Source organism: Leptodactylus fuscus, chromosome 2, assembly GCF_031893055.1.
Source record: "Leptodactylus fuscus isolate aLepFus1 chromosome 2, aLepFus1.hap2, whole genome shotgun sequence".
Lineage (NCBI taxonomy): Eukaryota > Metazoa > Chordata > Amphibia > Anura > Leptodactylidae > Leptodactylus > Leptodactylus fuscus.
Genome location: NC_134266.1, coordinates 145291267 through 145308855, shown reverse-complemented (window position 1 = coordinate 145308855; position 17589 = coordinate 145291267). Strand labels below are relative to the sequence as shown.

General features: G+C 41.8%; 1 protein-coding gene across 3 annotated transcripts in view; it reads left to right on the top strand.

The window, feature by feature from the left end:
• The window catches only part of SCML2 (Scm polycomb group protein like 2), a 49771-nt gene that overhangs the window by 20141 nt on the left and 12041 nt on the right, over nucleotides 1–17589 (top strand). For all 3 annotated transcript variants that reach the window (XM_075264817.1, XM_075264816.1, XM_075264818.1), the window contains one exon: nucleotides 7301–7544. In XM_075264817.1, coding sequence (XP_075120918.1) covers nucleotides 7301–7544 — 244 coding nt within the window. The remainder of the gene's footprint in view (nucleotides 1–7300; nucleotides 7545–17589) is intronic.

Here is a 17589-nt window from a genome sequence, read left to right as displayed (position 1 = left end):
GTACACGCCATAGGATTAGATACACGCGTCTGCACACAGTACCACATGCCGTAGGATTAGATACGTGCCTTTTCACACAATACCATAAAGGGGAAGATTAGATACACGTGTCTTCACACAGTTGTACACGCCATAGGATTAGATACACGCGTCTGCACACAGTTCCACATGCCGTAGGATTAGATACGCGCCTCTTCACACACTACCACATGGGAGGATTAGATACACGTGTCTTCACACAGTTTTACACGCCATAGGATTAGATACGCGCGTCTACACACAGTACCACATGCCGTAGAATTAGATACACGGGTCTGCACACAGTCCCACACACCAGAGGATTAAATACGCACTTCTGCACACAGTTCCACACACTGAAGGATTTGATATGTGCGTCTGCACACGTTCTACATGCCGAAGGATTAGATACGCGCATCTACACATAGCTACATACGCCGAAGGATTAGATACGCGCCTCTTCACACAATACCACACAGGGGAGGATTAGATACGTGTGTGTGCACACAGTACCACACTTTGGAGGATTAGATACATGCCTCTGCAAACAGTACCATAAGTCAGAGAATTAGATACGCGTCTCCGCACACAGTACCACACGGGGGAGGATTAGATACACGCGTCTGCACACAGTACCACACGGGGGAGGATTAGATACGCGCATCTGCACACAGTACCACACGGGGGAGGATTAGATACGCGCATCTACACACACTACCACATGCCATAGGATTAGATACGCGCGTCTGCACACAGTACCACATGCCATAGGATTAGATACGCGCGTCTGCACACAGTACCACATGCCATAGGATTAGATACGCGCGTCTGCACACAGTACCACATGCTGGGGGATTGGATACGCGCGTCTACACACAGTTCCACACACCGTAGGATTAGATACGCGCCTCTTCACACAATACCACACAGGGGAGGATTAGATACACGTGTCTTCACACAGTTGTACACGCCATAGGATTAGATACACACGTCTGCACACAGTACCACATGCCGTAGGATTAGATACTTGCATCTAAACACAGTTCTACACGGGGAAGGATTAGATACAGCTTTACTCCAGGTATCCATAACAACTGATCACAGGTTTTTCACTGACATTCAAAATGAGATACACATAATCACATGACGCTTATGGACATACACACAAACCACATACAAAATACATCAGTGCAAAATTGGACAATTCTTATGGGGCCACTACACAAACATAAAATGTAATATACCCGTGCGAAGCCGGGTCCTCCCTCTAGTGTATATATATATATCCCTATATTATAAAAATGAATTTCTGTCTGTCTGTCTGTGCTCTAATGCGAACCAAACGACTGGACCGATCTTCACCAAATTTGGTACAGAGATACTTCAGGTATCCGGGAAGGTTTAAGACGAGACTCGCTCGGACGTACCGTTGCTGAGATACAGCATTTCAAACACAGTGCCCCCCCCCTTAGCCAATACAAACCTGCAAGACTTTCACTCATATTCCAACTGCAATACACATGGTCACTCCACATGCACAATACAACACTGTTATCCAAGCTGAGATACACGCATCAGAGGATTAGATACACAGATCAGCAAACAGTATCACACTCCAGAAGATTAGATACACGCGTCTGCACACAGTCCCACAAACCAGAGGATTACATACGCGCTTCTGCACACAGTTCCACACACTGAAGGATTTGATACGTGCGTCTGCACACAGTTCCACATGCCGAAGGATTAGATACACGCGTCTGCACAAAGTACCACACCCCGGGGGATTGGATACATGCGTCTGCACACAGTACCACATGCCAAAGGATTGGATACACGCATCTGCACACAGTTCCACGCACCAGAGCATAAGATTTGCACGTCTGCACACAGTACCACATGTCGTCGGATTAGATACGTGCGTCTACACACAGTTCCACACTCCAGAGGATTAGATAAGCGCGTCTGCAGACAGTTGTACACGCCATAGGATTAGATACACGTGTCTACACACAGTTCCACACACCAGAGCATAAGATATGCACATCTGCACACAGTACCACATGCCGCAGGATTAGATATGTGTGTCTACACACAGTTCCCCATGCCGTAGGATTAGATACGCGCCTCTTCACACAATACCACACAGGGGAGGATTAGATACGTGTGTCTGCACACAGTACCACACTTTGGAGGATTAGATACATGCCTCTGCACATAGTACCACAAGTCAGAGAAATAGATGTGCGTCTCAGCACACAGTACCACACGGGGGAGGATTAGATACGCTCATCTGCACATAGTACCACGTGCCAGAGGATTAGATACGCATATCTGCACACAGTACCACACGCCATAGGATTAGATACGCGCGTCTACACACAGTTCCACACGCAATAGGATTAGATACATGCCTCTTCACACAATACCACACGGGAGGATTAGATGTGTGCCTGAATACAGTACCACACTTTGGAGGATTAGATACATGCCTCTGCACACAGTACCACAAGCCAGAGAATTAGATATGCGTCTCAGCAGACAGTACCACACAGGGAGGATTAGATACATGCGTCTGCACACAGTACCCCACGCCAGAGGATTAGATATACGCGTCTGCACACAGTAACACATGCCGTAGGATTAGATACGTGCGTCTACACACAGTTCCACATGCCGCAGGATTAGATACGTGCCTCTTAACACAATACCACACAGGTGAGGATTAGATATGTGTGTCTGCACACAGTACCACAAGCCAGAGAATTAGATACGTGTCTAAGCACACAGTACAACACGGGGAGGATTAGATACGCGCGTCTGTACAAAGTACCACATGCCTCAGGATTAGATATGTGCCTCTTCACACAATACCACACAGGGGAGGATTAGATACGTGTGTCTGCACACAGTACCACACTTTGGAGGATTAGATATATGCCTCTGCACACAGTACCACAAGCCAGAGAATTAGATACGCGTCTCAGCACTCAGTACCACACGCCAGAGGATTAGATACGCGCATCTGCACACAGTACCACATGCCGTAGGATTAGATACACGCGTCTACACACAGTTACACACGCCGTAGGGTTAGATATGCGCCTTTTCACACAATACCACACAAGGGAGGATTAGATACGCACATCTGCACACAGTTCAACACACCAGAGGATTAGATAAGCACGTCTGCACACAGTACTACATGCCGTAGGATTAGATACACGTGTCTGCTTACAGTTTCACATGCCAGACGATGAGATACGCACGTCTTCACACAGTTGTACACGCTATAGGATTAGATACATGCGTCTGCATACAGTACCACATGCTGTAGGATTAGATACGCGTGTCTACACACAGTTCCACACGCCGTAGGATTAGATACGCGCCTCTTCACACAGTACCACACTTTGGAGGATTAGATACATGCCTCTGCACACAGTACCACATGCCAGATAATTAGATACGCGTCTCAGCACACAGTACCACACTGGGGAGGATTAGATACGTGCATCTGCACAAAGTACCTCACGCCAGAGGATTAGATACACCTGTCTGCACACGGTACCACAACGCCAGAAGATTAGATACGCGCATCAGCACATAGTACCACATGCCGTAAGATTAGATATGCATGTCTGCACACAGTTTCACTTACCGGAGGATTAGATACGTGCCTTTTCACACAATGCCACACAGGGGAGGATTAGATACACACATCTGCACACAGTACCACACGCCGGAGGATTAGATATGTGCATCTGCAAACAGTACCACACCAACAAGGATTAGATACTTGAGTCTAAACACAGTACTACACGGGGAAGGATTAGATACAGCTTTACTCCAGGTATCCATAACAACTGATCATAGGTTTTTCACTGACATCCAAAATGAGATACACATAATCACATGACGCTTATGGACATACACACAAACCACATACAAAATACACCAGTGCAAAATTGGACATTTCTTATGGGGCCACTACACAAACATAAAATGTAATATACCCGTGCGAAGCCGGGTCCTCCCTCTAGTGTATATATATATATATATATATATATATATATATATATATATATATATATATATATATATATATAATCTCCCCCTATATTATAAAAATGAATTTCTGTCTGTCTGTCTGTCTGTGCTCTAATGCGAACCAAACGACTGGACCGATCTTCACCAAATTTGGCACAGAGATACTTCAGATATCCGGGAAGGTTTAAGACGAGACTCCAACTCGCTCGGACGCACCGTTGCTGAGATACAGCATTCCAAACACAATGCCCCCCCCCCCCAGCCAATACAAACCTGCAAGTCTTTCACTCATATTCCAACTGCAATACACACGGTCACTCCACATGCACAATGGAACACTGATATCCAAACTGAGATACACGCATCAGAGGATTAGATACACAGATCAGCACACAGTATCACACGCCAGAGGATTAGATACACACGTCTGCACACAGTCCCACAAACCAGAGGATTAAATACGCACTTCTGCACACGGTTCCACATGCCGAAGGATTAGATACAGGCGTCTACATACAGTTCCACACTCCAGAGGATTAGATACGCGCATCTGCACACATTTGTACACACCATAGGATTAGATACACGCCTCTGCACAGAGTACCACATGCCGTAGGATTAGATACACACGTCTACACATAGTTCCACACGCCGAAGGATTAGATACGCGCCTCTTCACACAATACCACACAAGGGAGGATTAGATACGTGTGTGTGCACACAGTACCACACTTTGGAGGATTAGATACATGCCTCTGCACACAGTACCACAAGCCAGAGAATTAGATACGCGTCTCCGCCCACAGTATCACATGGGGGAGGATTAGATACGCGCGTCTGCACACAGTACCACATGCCGGGGGATTGGATACGTGCGTCTACACACAGTTCCACACGCCATAGGATTAGATACACGCCTCTTCACACAATACCACACAGGGGAGGATTAGATACACGTGTCTTCACACAGTTGTACACGCCATAGGATTAGATACACGCGTCTGCACACAGTAACTCATGCCGTAGGATTAGATACGCGTGTCTACACACAGTACCACATGTCGTAGCATTAGATCCGAGTGTCTGCACACAGTACCACTTGCCGTAGGATTAGATACGCGCATCTGCACACATTTGTACACACCATAGGATTAGATACACACGTCTGCAGAGTACCACATGCCGTAGGATTAGATACACGCGTCTACATACAGTTCCACACTCGAGGATTAGATACGCGCATCTGCACACAGTTGTACACGCCATAGAATTAGATACACGCGTCTGCACACAGTACCACATGCAGTAGGATTAGATACGCGAGTCTACACATAGTTCCACAAGCGGAAGGATTAGATACGCGCCTCTTCACACAATACCACACAGGGGAGGTACGTGTGTGTGCACACAGTACCACACTTTGGAGGAATAGATGCATGCCTCTGCACACAGTACCACAAGCCAGAGAATTAGATACACATCTCAGCACACAGTATCACATGGGGGAGGATTAGATACGCGCGTCTACACACAGTACCACATGCCATAGGATTAGATACGCCAGTCTACACATAGTTCCACACGCCGAAGGATTAGATACGCGCCTCTTCACACAATACCACACAAGGAAGGATTAGATACGTGTGTGTGCACACAGTACCACACTTTGGAGGATTAGATACATGCCTCTGGACACAGTACCACAAGCCAGAGAATTAGATATGCATATCCGCACACAGTATCACACGGGGGAGGATTAGATACGCGCGTCTGCACACAGTACCACACGGGGGAGGATTAGATACGCACGTCTGCACACAGTACCACATGCCGGGGGATTGGATACGCGCGTCTACACACTGTTTCACACGCCATAGGATTAGATACGCACCTCTTCACACAATACCACACAGGGGAGGATTAGATACACGTGTCTTCACACAGTTGTACACGCCATAGGATTAGATACACACGTCTGCACAGAGTACCACATGCCGTAGGATTAGATACACGCATCTACATACAGTTCCACACTCCAGAGGATTAGATACGCACGTCTGCACACAGTTCCACACACCATAAGATTAGATACACACATCTGCACACAGTACCACATGCTGTAGGATTAGATACGCGAGTCTACACACAGTTCCACACGCCAAAGGATTAGATACGCGCCTCTTCACACAATACCACACAGGGGAGGATTAGATACATGCGTCTGAATACAGTACCACACTTTGGAGGATTAGATACATGCATCTGCACACAGTACCACATGCCAGATAATTAGATACGCATCTCAGCAGACAGTACCACACGGGGGAGGATTAGATACGCGCATCTGCACACAGTACCTCACGCCAGGGATTAGATACACCTGTCTGCACACAGTACCACACGCCAGAGGATTAGATACACGCGTCTGCACATAGTACCACATGCTGTAAGATTAGATATGCACATCTGCACACAGTTTCATTTACCGGAGGATTAGATACACACATCTGTACACAGTACCACACCAACAAGGATTAGATACTTGTGTCTAAACACAGTACTGCATGGGGAAGGATTAGATACAGCTTTACTCCAGGTATCCATAACAACTGATCACAGGTTTTTCACTGATATCCAAAATGAGATACACATAATCACATGATGCTTATGGACATACACACAAACCACATACAAAATACACCAGTGCAAAACTGGACAATTCTTATGAGGCCACTACACAAACATAACATGTAATATACCCGTGCGAAGCCGGGTCCTCCCTCTAGTGTGTATATATATGTGTATATATATATATATGTGTATATATATATATATGTATATATATATATATATATATATATGTATGTATGTGTATATATATATATATATATATATATATATATATATATACACATGGAAGCCTGTTGTTGATATATGCCACTAAGTGGGGTCTGTCATATGTAAAATGTCCCATAATGATCAAAACCCCTTCAATATTTGATCAGAGCACAGCAACAAGAGTGTAGTTCTTACATGTAGAAATGATGCAGTAAATGGTACACAGTGGAATAAATGTGTAATGCACAGATGTGCTGGGTCCTTTGGTAAGATACAGTGCAGAGCAGCTAAAATTAGTATCTTTCATAGTTAGAGATTAGGAAAAGCTGTATTTGTGTGTCCTCCTTATTCAAGTGAAATTACGGTAAAAAAATATTTTTAATTCTTTCCACAGGAACCGCAGAAGCCAAGTCAGAACTTGTTTAAAATTGGGATGAAACTGGAAGCTGTGGACAAGAAGAATCCATTTCTAATCTGTCCAGCTACAGTGGGCGATGTGAAAGGAGATGAAATATTTATCACATTTGATGGCTGGAGGGGGGCGTTTGACTATTGGTGTAAATATGACTCTCGTGACATCTTTCCTGTTGGGTGGTGTAGCATAACTGGCGATTCCTTACAGCCTCCTGGCAACAGTGGTAGGTGTTCAAAATAATTCTGTTTTAGCTTTCTGTATTTCCATAAATATCTGATGGTTTATCACTACAAGTGAACAGTGGTTAGTAACTTGCATTTTTGTTTATTTCACATATAGTAATTATTGTCCTAAATCTTACATTGACTGAAACAATATCTAGAAAATAAATACATAAAATGTAACTTTTATTAATATCTTAGATTAAAAAAGTATCAGGACGTGTTTCCAGCCAGGAAACAGCAGTGGATCTCTGTCCTTGGTCACAATACACACTACGGTTTATCCATGTGTACCAAACAATAGTGAAACTAATTGTGATACAAAAATATATTCTATAGGTCAAAAGTAATGAATATCAGGCATGAGGGTGTAATGATTTTGTTGGCTAAAGCACAATATCTGATTGCTTCTCTGCCTCCCTCAACCATAGAAAGCATGCCTAATAGACAAACAGCACAGTTTAAAGTTGTGTCCAGCTCACTTGTATGCTGTAAAGCCCTCCAGCACTTGTCTCCCCCGAGGTTACTGGCCTAACACCACGCCAACGGGATCTGGCAAGCCTGAAGGTGCTTAGTGAGTGACAATTAACCGTCTGCTGCTTATCTAATAGAAGACATGTAACTAAATAATCTGACCTGTATATATTGCCCAACGCTGCTTTTCTTCAAAACTATGAGTCATCAGGGGCCAATACACTGTAATACATTTATTAAGGTAAGTTTTGCTGGCAGATTTTTGGGGCAAAATCCAGCCTAAGAAACACCTCCCCAATTCCATTATGGGCCATGTGTCAAATTATCCCAAGAACTGTGGATGGAGGTGTTCAATAATATTATACACACACAGGAGATGAGGGCCAACATGACCTGCTTCATATGAGCTACTTGGCAAATAATAGGGAATTTATTGCACCCAATGTACTCTGCTTAGCGTTAATGTTCACTTTTCACAATCTGCTGTGCATTCACGTCTTGAAAAGTAATGCTCACCACACCCCTTGATAACTTCTTTGAGGGGGTGCAGTTTTCAAAATGTGGTTACTCCCTAGGGGATTCCACTTTGCCAGTTCCTACGTGGGCACTGCAAACATCACATGGCATCCAAATACAAAATGTCTAATTTACTTTTGTAGAGTTCCTAAAATGCCATTAAAGAGGAATCACCTGACATGTAACCCCATTTTGGTAACTGCACCCCTGAAGATATTTATCCAGGGGTGCGTTGAGCATTTTTAACCTCAAAATGTTGCATTACCTTATTTTACAGACATAAGTGTGCAGCTGATTGTGAAAGGAGAAAATGTAAATTTTTCCAGAAATACTTAATTTCAGTGTGTAATCTGTTGTGCCCCACGTGTTTCAGAGACAAATGCTCCAAAAGCTGTTGTGCCTGGGATACCTACTTAACAGTTTTTGGAGTGTGTGCCTTTGTTGAAAAAACCTGGACACAACATATTGGGCACTGAAATGGCTTATCTTGGGTGGGGGGGGGGATCACTTTTTTTTTTTTTTTTTTTTTTTAAATCCGCTGCACATTCATTTTTGGAAATTAAATTAATGCAACACCTAAGTGTTACTAATGCAAATGTATGTGGATTCCCCTTTACCGGCAATATTGCAGTGGCTTTTCAAACGGCATGACGTCCAAAAACCCAACTGTGCTCCATAAACCAAAATAGCCCTCCTTTTCTTCTGTCCCCAAACAGCATTTTATACCCACAAATGGAATTAAGTACATTATCCTGGGTACAACAGTGTCTTACATGTGGGCATAAACTACAGTTTAGGTAGCTGATGTGAAGGAACACTATGTGCATTTGGAGCACAGGTTTAGTTTGTTGGTCTTTGAACATCATGGTATGTTTGCAGAGACCCTAAAATTGTTCTTACAAAATGAGGAATTCCAATTTATCGGAATCTCCAAGGCTCTACACAATCATGGCACAGTGCTCCTTCCCTTGCTTGCCCTGCAATGTGCACAAATTGCAGTTTACACCCATATATATATATATATATATATATATATATATATATATATATATATATATATATATATATATATATTATTATTTTTTATTTTTTTTTTTTTTTAGGGCAATTGGCATGAGCCTCATGGTTTTTTGTTTTTTTTTTTTTCTTTTTCTTTGCCTTCCCCCGGATCAACACTGTAGGGGATTGTAGGTTATAGGTTGGACTTGATGGACTGATGTCTTTATCCAACCTCATCTACTATGTAACTATATGTATGTAACTATGAAGGTGGGAAGTAAAAAATGGAAAACAACAAAATTGGTCCAGTCCTGAAAGGGTTCAGGTTGGCATGGTGCTTAAATGTAATTGTACTGTAAAAAAACACCACTAGGTGGCAGTGTAGCAGAGTAAGTGAACTTTCTCTTCTGTCCATAAATCATCTAATGAATAACCAGTAATGTATCTGGGCACCGCTTGGAAAACTTGAGCAAAGCATAATTTTCATGAATAGTATAGAAACCAAACATTAACTGTGAAGACTCAATATCAGTTATCAAAGTATTCTATCAATATGCCTTAAAAATAATTCATTACAGGCAGCAGAAGATAAAGCCCCTTCTTATTTCTCGTGTAGTTTGAGAGTCGTGAAGTTATATACTGTTCGACATCCACACTATATATTCACTGTTACCTTATGGTAACATTCTGCTTCAGTATTTTTATGTCAGAACCAGGATTGCAGACTGTAGAGAAAAATTACAATGGAAAAATTTGTACATCTCCTGTTTTTGGACGTACGCCTAGTTTTGGCTTACAAATACTGATGAAGAATACTGCTGTGTGAATGAGACTTAGGGTATGTTCACATGGCAGAATTTGCATTCCGCGTGTGAACACTTCCACGCAGCTAGCCATGACGGGATGCCAGTGCAGTGCATCGGCATCCAGTTGCTGCATTCCACTCTGGATTAGGCCCGAAGAATGAGCCTAATTGGGAGGGAGCCTCGCACCGCGGACGCTGTGGCAAGATAGGGCAGTTCGCTTCTTTTTCCCACTACTAGCTAGCGGAAATAAGAAGTTAGTGGCTCCCGTTGAAGTCTGTAGGAGCCGCTTTTGTAGCCGGATTTTGAGGCGGATTCCGTGTCAAAATCCGGTCTAAAAAACTCTGTATGATCATACCCTAAAGAAACCAAGCAGGGTACAAAATTATTTCTATTGGTTGCTCTGCAGTGAAGAAAGGATCTCTGAAAGCTGAGACCTGACCTGTGGAGAGAATGACTGAGGACGGGTTCACATCTGCGTCCGGTCTCCGCTTTGCGGGTTTCCGTCTTCTGCTGACAGGAGGCGGAGACCCGGCATTCAGTGTCTGCCTGTGAGCATCTTCTGGCAAAACCTTCTTTTTCTTTTTTTTTTTTTTTTTAAACCGGACACAAAGTCCTGTATGTCCGACTTTGTTTCCGGTTAAAAAAAAAAACCTGTTTCGCTGTGGAGAGGCACAAGACGCTCATGGGCATACAATTTGCAAACCTTTGAAAAGTGACTGCCAGTTTCCGTCTCCTGCCCAGTTTCTCGGGCAGAATACGGAAACCTGAAAGCGGAGACCGGGCGCAGGTGTGAACCTGCCCTGAGCATGCTTGTCCACTAGAACTTAGCTCATTGGGCAGCCGTTTACATTACTATGCACTTTGAACACCAGTTGACACCATACTATGTAAGTAAACATTATAATTCTTCATGCCATTTTTTTTTTTTTTTTTTTTTTTTTAACGGCATGGAAATTGCAAACCCTGCTCACTTCGGCACTCCAGTTGCTGTGAAACTACAACTGCCAGCATGCTCCATTCACTTCCATGGGAGTTCCATGATCAGCAGAGTAAGTATGCATGCTGAGAGTTTTAGTTTTACAACAGCTGGAGTGCTGAAGGTTGCCTCTCCTGATTTATACAATTAATATTACTTTATTGAGGAAGCTTTCAGCTATACTACTGACCGGGTCTTGCTTATATGGTTGCTCATTTCTTACTGAGTGCATGTAAACACTTCCTGCTGTTTATTTCTGCTCTAGAGAATTGAGCCTGTTGTCTTATATACAGTATAAGCAAAATACTTTCCAGATAGCAGTTTCTAATAAACACTTGACGAAAGACAGATGCTATGAAATGAGCTTTCTTGACCTGTAGCAGCTTTCTCCTGGCTGTGATGGGTAAAACTACAGTGGAACTTGTTCTCCTCTCCGCCGGCATTACTAATGAACTGTGATTTCTCTCTGTGACAGTAATCTTGTATGTACAAGAAGTCTTCTCACTCCTTTACTGTTATGAGGATAATTTGTCAGTGTAATTGGATTTGTTACTTTAAGTATGTGTAGCTTGTACCATGATTGTAATCGGAGCATACAAGTTCCTTTGTGCTACAGGAGGAGGATGCTTTTCATAGCATATTCATGGGACCGAGGATTGGGTATTGATTCAGACTGACAAAAACCTTCTGCCAGACTACTATGTTGAAGAACAGACCACATATGAATATGTAGTAGAGGCTATTAATCCCCTGACAGTTTTGAACATATCTTTCTTGTGGTGTGAGCAAAGTGCATTACAGATTACCCCAAGAAGGAGACGTTCAGTGAAACTACAAAGATAGCAGTCACTTTAGGCAGCTCTAATTCCAGGGCCACATTGGTTAGATCTGCAATTTTGGTCTTGTTTTAAAGCCGACACTTTAAAATAAGACAAAAATCATGCCTGTAGCCCACTTATATTTTAATCTTACTGGTTAAAGTGGAGCTTCACATACATACAGCTTTCACTTCATGGAGTGTGCAGGAGATTACATTCAGCTGACAGTCTGCAGGGAGAGGAGAAGGATTGTTTAAATCCCCGGTCCCTGACATTTTAGATAACCCAAGGGGAGGGGATAAAATGGACTTTTGTTTATAATATCATCCCCTAATATCAATCCGAAAGTTATTTCAAGTTCTTATAAAGCTACATTGAAATAAGATTTCAAAAGTTCTGAAAGTGGGAAGCCATAGAAGGATAAAATGTTACTGGCGAAAGTCTAAAACCCATCGCTAATAGGTGAAAATGCACATAAATATTGCTGGCACATAACTCTGGTGCTTTGTTTCGGCCATAAATTCAAAATCTGTAATAAAAAAGTAATATTTTCTTGAGGGTTTTTGCAAATGTAACATGACTATTAGGGAGTTAAAAGGGAACATCGCTTTAGTGGTTTGATGGCTACAATACAGTCTAAGTTGTCAGATCGAATACCCATCTAAAGTTTCTGTTTAATGGTTTGTTACTTATTATTTTACAGGGAAAGTAATACTAAAGACAAAATGTGAATATTCCTATATGGATCATTAATAACGCTAGGGAATTCAAAAATAGCCAGAATAGAAAATATCATAAGGTATTTCAACACAATGGATAAGTTAATTTGCTTAAAAATGACCTGGTTTTCATTCTGCATTATACACTGTATGTGCCAGAAGATGCTTGGGTGCCTACAAATCTCACAAGTGACAGACAATGCCCCCTTGTTTTTTTGTTTTTGCATTCAAAGAGCATGAAAAATGCTTCCTGTTCAATTTTAGAATCCATAAACCCAATGAAGGTTCTAGATGCATTGAAGATTTTATCTAGCTCCTTAGCTCCGTTCTTGCAGATGCACTACTTATGTGTCATCGCTGACCTCTTTAGTGAAATGCTCGTCTTTTGCTTAAAGGAACGCCAATTACTTTGCATTGAAGTAACGCCTACGTATAAATTCATTAGACTGAAAAAAAAAAATAGAATAATTTCTGTATTGATGAAATTCATTACATATACACGCTGCCTTTTCCCCACATCCCATTGCTTATGTAGACGCGTCATAAATCATATCCTTCCTTGTCAAAATGGAGTGTTTTAATTAGAAATATCGTACATAGTGTTATGCCTCCTGGCAATGCAAATGCTTGGCGCCTGCTTGAGTCAGTCTTTACTAGTTACTCTCTATATGCATTGCTTATGAACACAACGCTTGTACCACAGTCCTTATGACTTTGCTTGCTTTTTTACTTGTAGTGCAGTTTTTATCCTTTATCTACAGAATCACTGGGCATGTATAGACATATGTAGAATTGACTAGGTAAGAAGGGGAGAGTTATATATGTGACACAGATACTTTCTCTTTGGTGTATTGTTCGTTCCTGTTCTTTGGCTGGTGTTCAGCGCTTTGTCTTACGCTGGGCCTTCAGCACCCTGATGCCTGGACATTGTTTTTGTAGTAAAGGTAGCATTTCTATCATACTTTAGTCTTTTGTGAGTTTCAGCTGGTAGTATGTGCAGCATTACTCCCCCTTCTTCTCCCTCCTGCGTTGATCTCTTTGCAGCTCCATTGACCCCGCACAACCTTTGCCCCAACTCCCAGGCCTGGGTGCAGGCTTCAGGGCAGCTGACTGATGATCACTGTCACTGGGACTGGCACACAATGTGACAAGACTTGAACAGTTTCTCTTCCTCTTTCTTTCATTCTCTTTCTTTTCTCCCCTTTCCCTCCCCCACGACCGGCTTTCTCCCCTCCCATCCAGTAGCACATGCTGATCTGTGAGTGGCGATTTGCTGGGAGGGCTCAGGGCTGCACCCGGCAGCAGGGGGCTTTGTCTGTTTTGGTCCTGGTGTAAGTGAGCAGTTGAGGACTATCTGATGTGCAGTGCTACACACATTTAGAAGGTAGGACATTTACACACATCCTACTTTATTGTTGCTGTGATGGAGTTATGCTTGTAGGAAGTCATTACCACATCACTTAGATATCTTCTTCTTTATAAGAAGATGCTAATGTCTATTTTATCCTTCTCTGGGCAAACAAAGCAGAGAACATACCCATTTAGCTTGCTACAATAAACTTTGCAATGATTTCTTAATGTCCTCACAGCACTGTGTAACTTAAGCGACATTAAACCTGCGACTTGCAGGCAGCAGAAAAGTAGATAGCCTGAAGATGGTAAAGTGATAATAAACAAAGGGCATTGAGATTTCCCGAGGCACAAGAGTGCCATCTAATGACATCCTGCCAAGGGAACCATGTTTATTGCAGGTGGATACGTAATTCTTGTAATGCGTTCATTTCCTGAAATTAATTTCCAAGATCCTTCCGTTGTTGACAATCACTCTCATCGTGCAAGTAGAGACCTCACTGTGGTCATTTTACATTCTGTGTCCTGCATTTATCAGGTCTTGTTCTTCCTGGGTATATTGAAGTTTATTCTATAGTCATCTAGATCTTAGGTTATTGGAAGCAGTCACCAGAGAATTTCCATTTGTAGCTATGATTATTTACTATGATTTGTGTGAGTTATCAGTTTTAAACATACATTGTGAGAATCCTATTTTGCATTACTTGTACTAGTAGTTATTTTCATTTAAAGGGCTTCTATATTAGCCTTAAACAGATTACAATATATCCATACTAATTATGTACCCTGATAATATCTACCGGTATATAAAGCATGTATGAGAATAGAGGAGTCAGGATATCGCTTATGCTAGTAAAGAGACAAGCCAGATAATACTTAAAAGAAGTCTTTCTATCTGACTTAATAGGGTTTTCCAGGAAAAAAAGAAGGTATTTTAGGGTTATTAATGGGTTAATAATTGCACCAAAATAACTTTAGCAGTGTTTCCTCCCTTCTCTCACACCCCCTCCCTGTTTCCCTAGCTAGCCCGTGTACTACTAGATCGATCTATCTATCTATCTATCTATCTATCTATCTATCTATCTACCTACCTACCTATCTACCTAACGCCACTCAAATCCCCCCCCCCCCATCATACTTGTTTTGTATCGTGTATACTTTTTTTTTTTTTTTTTTTTTTTTAAAGAGCCAAATGTGCAGTAGCTGGTGTGCCATAAAATAACTGTAAGGATGTTAACTCCTATATGAAATTTATATAATATGCCATAACCAATTAACTGGATGATTCAATATCCAGCTCAATGTGATCCTTGTTCCTGACTTTTTTTTTTTTTTTTTTTGTAAAGGTGATTCCTCTCTGGTAGATGAGACTTTTGGGGGCAGTTATGTGGGGGCAATGGATGTCCCTCACATAGCAGTTTTTTTTTTTGGTTTTTTTTTACATAAACTCATACAAATATGTGCAGCCTTGTTGAAAAGAATAAACTCTTATTTCAGCGTGTTTAGCTGCCATATTATACATTATTTTCTGCACTTGCTTCACAGTACAAAATGAATTGCACAGCATTTGCTACCTTCTGACTAGGCTAGCTCACAGCCAGGACACTACGACGCCATGTTTCATATTTTCCTCCTTAGCGCCTTCTCCCCTCCGATTGTATTTATATGATACGTGAGAGAAAGATTAACTGGAGCAGCAACGTTTTAAACCTTTAGAGAGCCCTAAGCTGAGCAAATATGGCTGAAGTGCCGACCTCTGGACCCCTATACTAAAGTCTCATTTCAATTGTAGCCTTTCCCCCTAGTATTGTAATCCCTTACATATATCATCTTTAAATTCACACACAGAAATTTTCATTCCAATCCATTATTTTTCTCTAACTCAACTGTATTTTATAATGTTAATGTCTGCAGTATATATCCTAATACAGAATACTGTACATTTTCCAGACACAATGGTTTGCTCTGACCATAGGAGCTGGTAAAGCTGCTTAGATAACACAGATGTATGCCTCATTATGTTCTACTTAACATTCCTGCAAGAGATCTAGGTTTTCTTTCTCCAATGAAAGCAGGTTGACTATTTCATATGAGCTGTGGCATAGATGTAAGGCCTTGTTTACCTTCAGGTTGTGTAACGTAAGAAGGGTCTCCCAATTAAATATTTAGCAGGAAAAGGGTGTCTGCCATGCCTGTAGTAAGAATACGCTTCAGCTGAAACCTGAGCATGGACTGAAGTGCTGCAACAAATAAAACAACAAACTCTCTGAGAAAATGGGGAACAATAGTATCATCTGCATTCATTGTAGAAGTAGAAAACAAATTCTTGAACTAAGCGAACTCTTTAAAATGGAAAAATGTTTGTGACCTCATAGTTGAAAATAATAACAATGACCTCCTTCTCTTACAGAGGCTTCTCAATACATCACTCGACTTTGGGCTAGTTCATACAGGGCAAAATGGTCAGGATTTTGAAGCGGAGTCCGCGTCAAAATCCTGCCGCCTCCCATTGAAATTAATGGGAGTCGATCATTGCACTGCACTAGCATCCCGTCGCGACAGCCGTAACAGAATGTGAACCCGTGTGAACTAGCCCTTTGAGTTCTATAAAGGAAGCAACCCTGTTGACATTGTAGTAGAGTACATTTTTTCTTTTACTTCAGGCTTTTCCTCCATCTGGCCTCAACTAGGTTTGTTTCATGTATTAAAACACGTTGCCTTGTGCTTGTACATACACATTAGAGGATTTGTTACATCTTAACAAACTTCTGGATCCATGTCTTGGATCCATGGTTTTTATTTAATAAAAAAAAGATGGTTAAAATGTGAAGGGAATATTTTTTTTTATTCTCGGAGTGTAGATTTTTTTTTTTTATTTGATTTTTTTTTTTTTAACTTTCTGTACATAATTATGGTGGCTGCCATATTCCTTAAGTTTCTCCTCTGCTCTGTTAAAGAGCACTGAGATATGTGGCATTAAATACCGCTAGAAAGCTGACCGTGTGCTTAATTCAGCACACTTTAATGGGAGTAAGTGGTGAAGTGGCCATGTGAGGATGAACTTGATGTCACATGACCCATGAAGTGGAAACAGGGCTCATCGAGCTCCTGCTAGCACTTAAAACATCTGATTTGTGGGGGTCATGGTTGTTTGACTTGTGCTGATCTTCAATATCTTTAGGATTGGACATCAATTAATAAAGCCTGGAAAACCCCTTTCTCCATGTGCTGTCCATAGGAGACATGATAGTAGCTAGTCTCAGCCCACAAATCTCAGAGACCACGAACGGCTATAGAAGAAACTAGCAATGCAAGCCAGATATTGTGTTTATTAGTCATGTACACACGTGTGTATTCTGAAAAGTCATCTGACAATTAAGGTACAATTG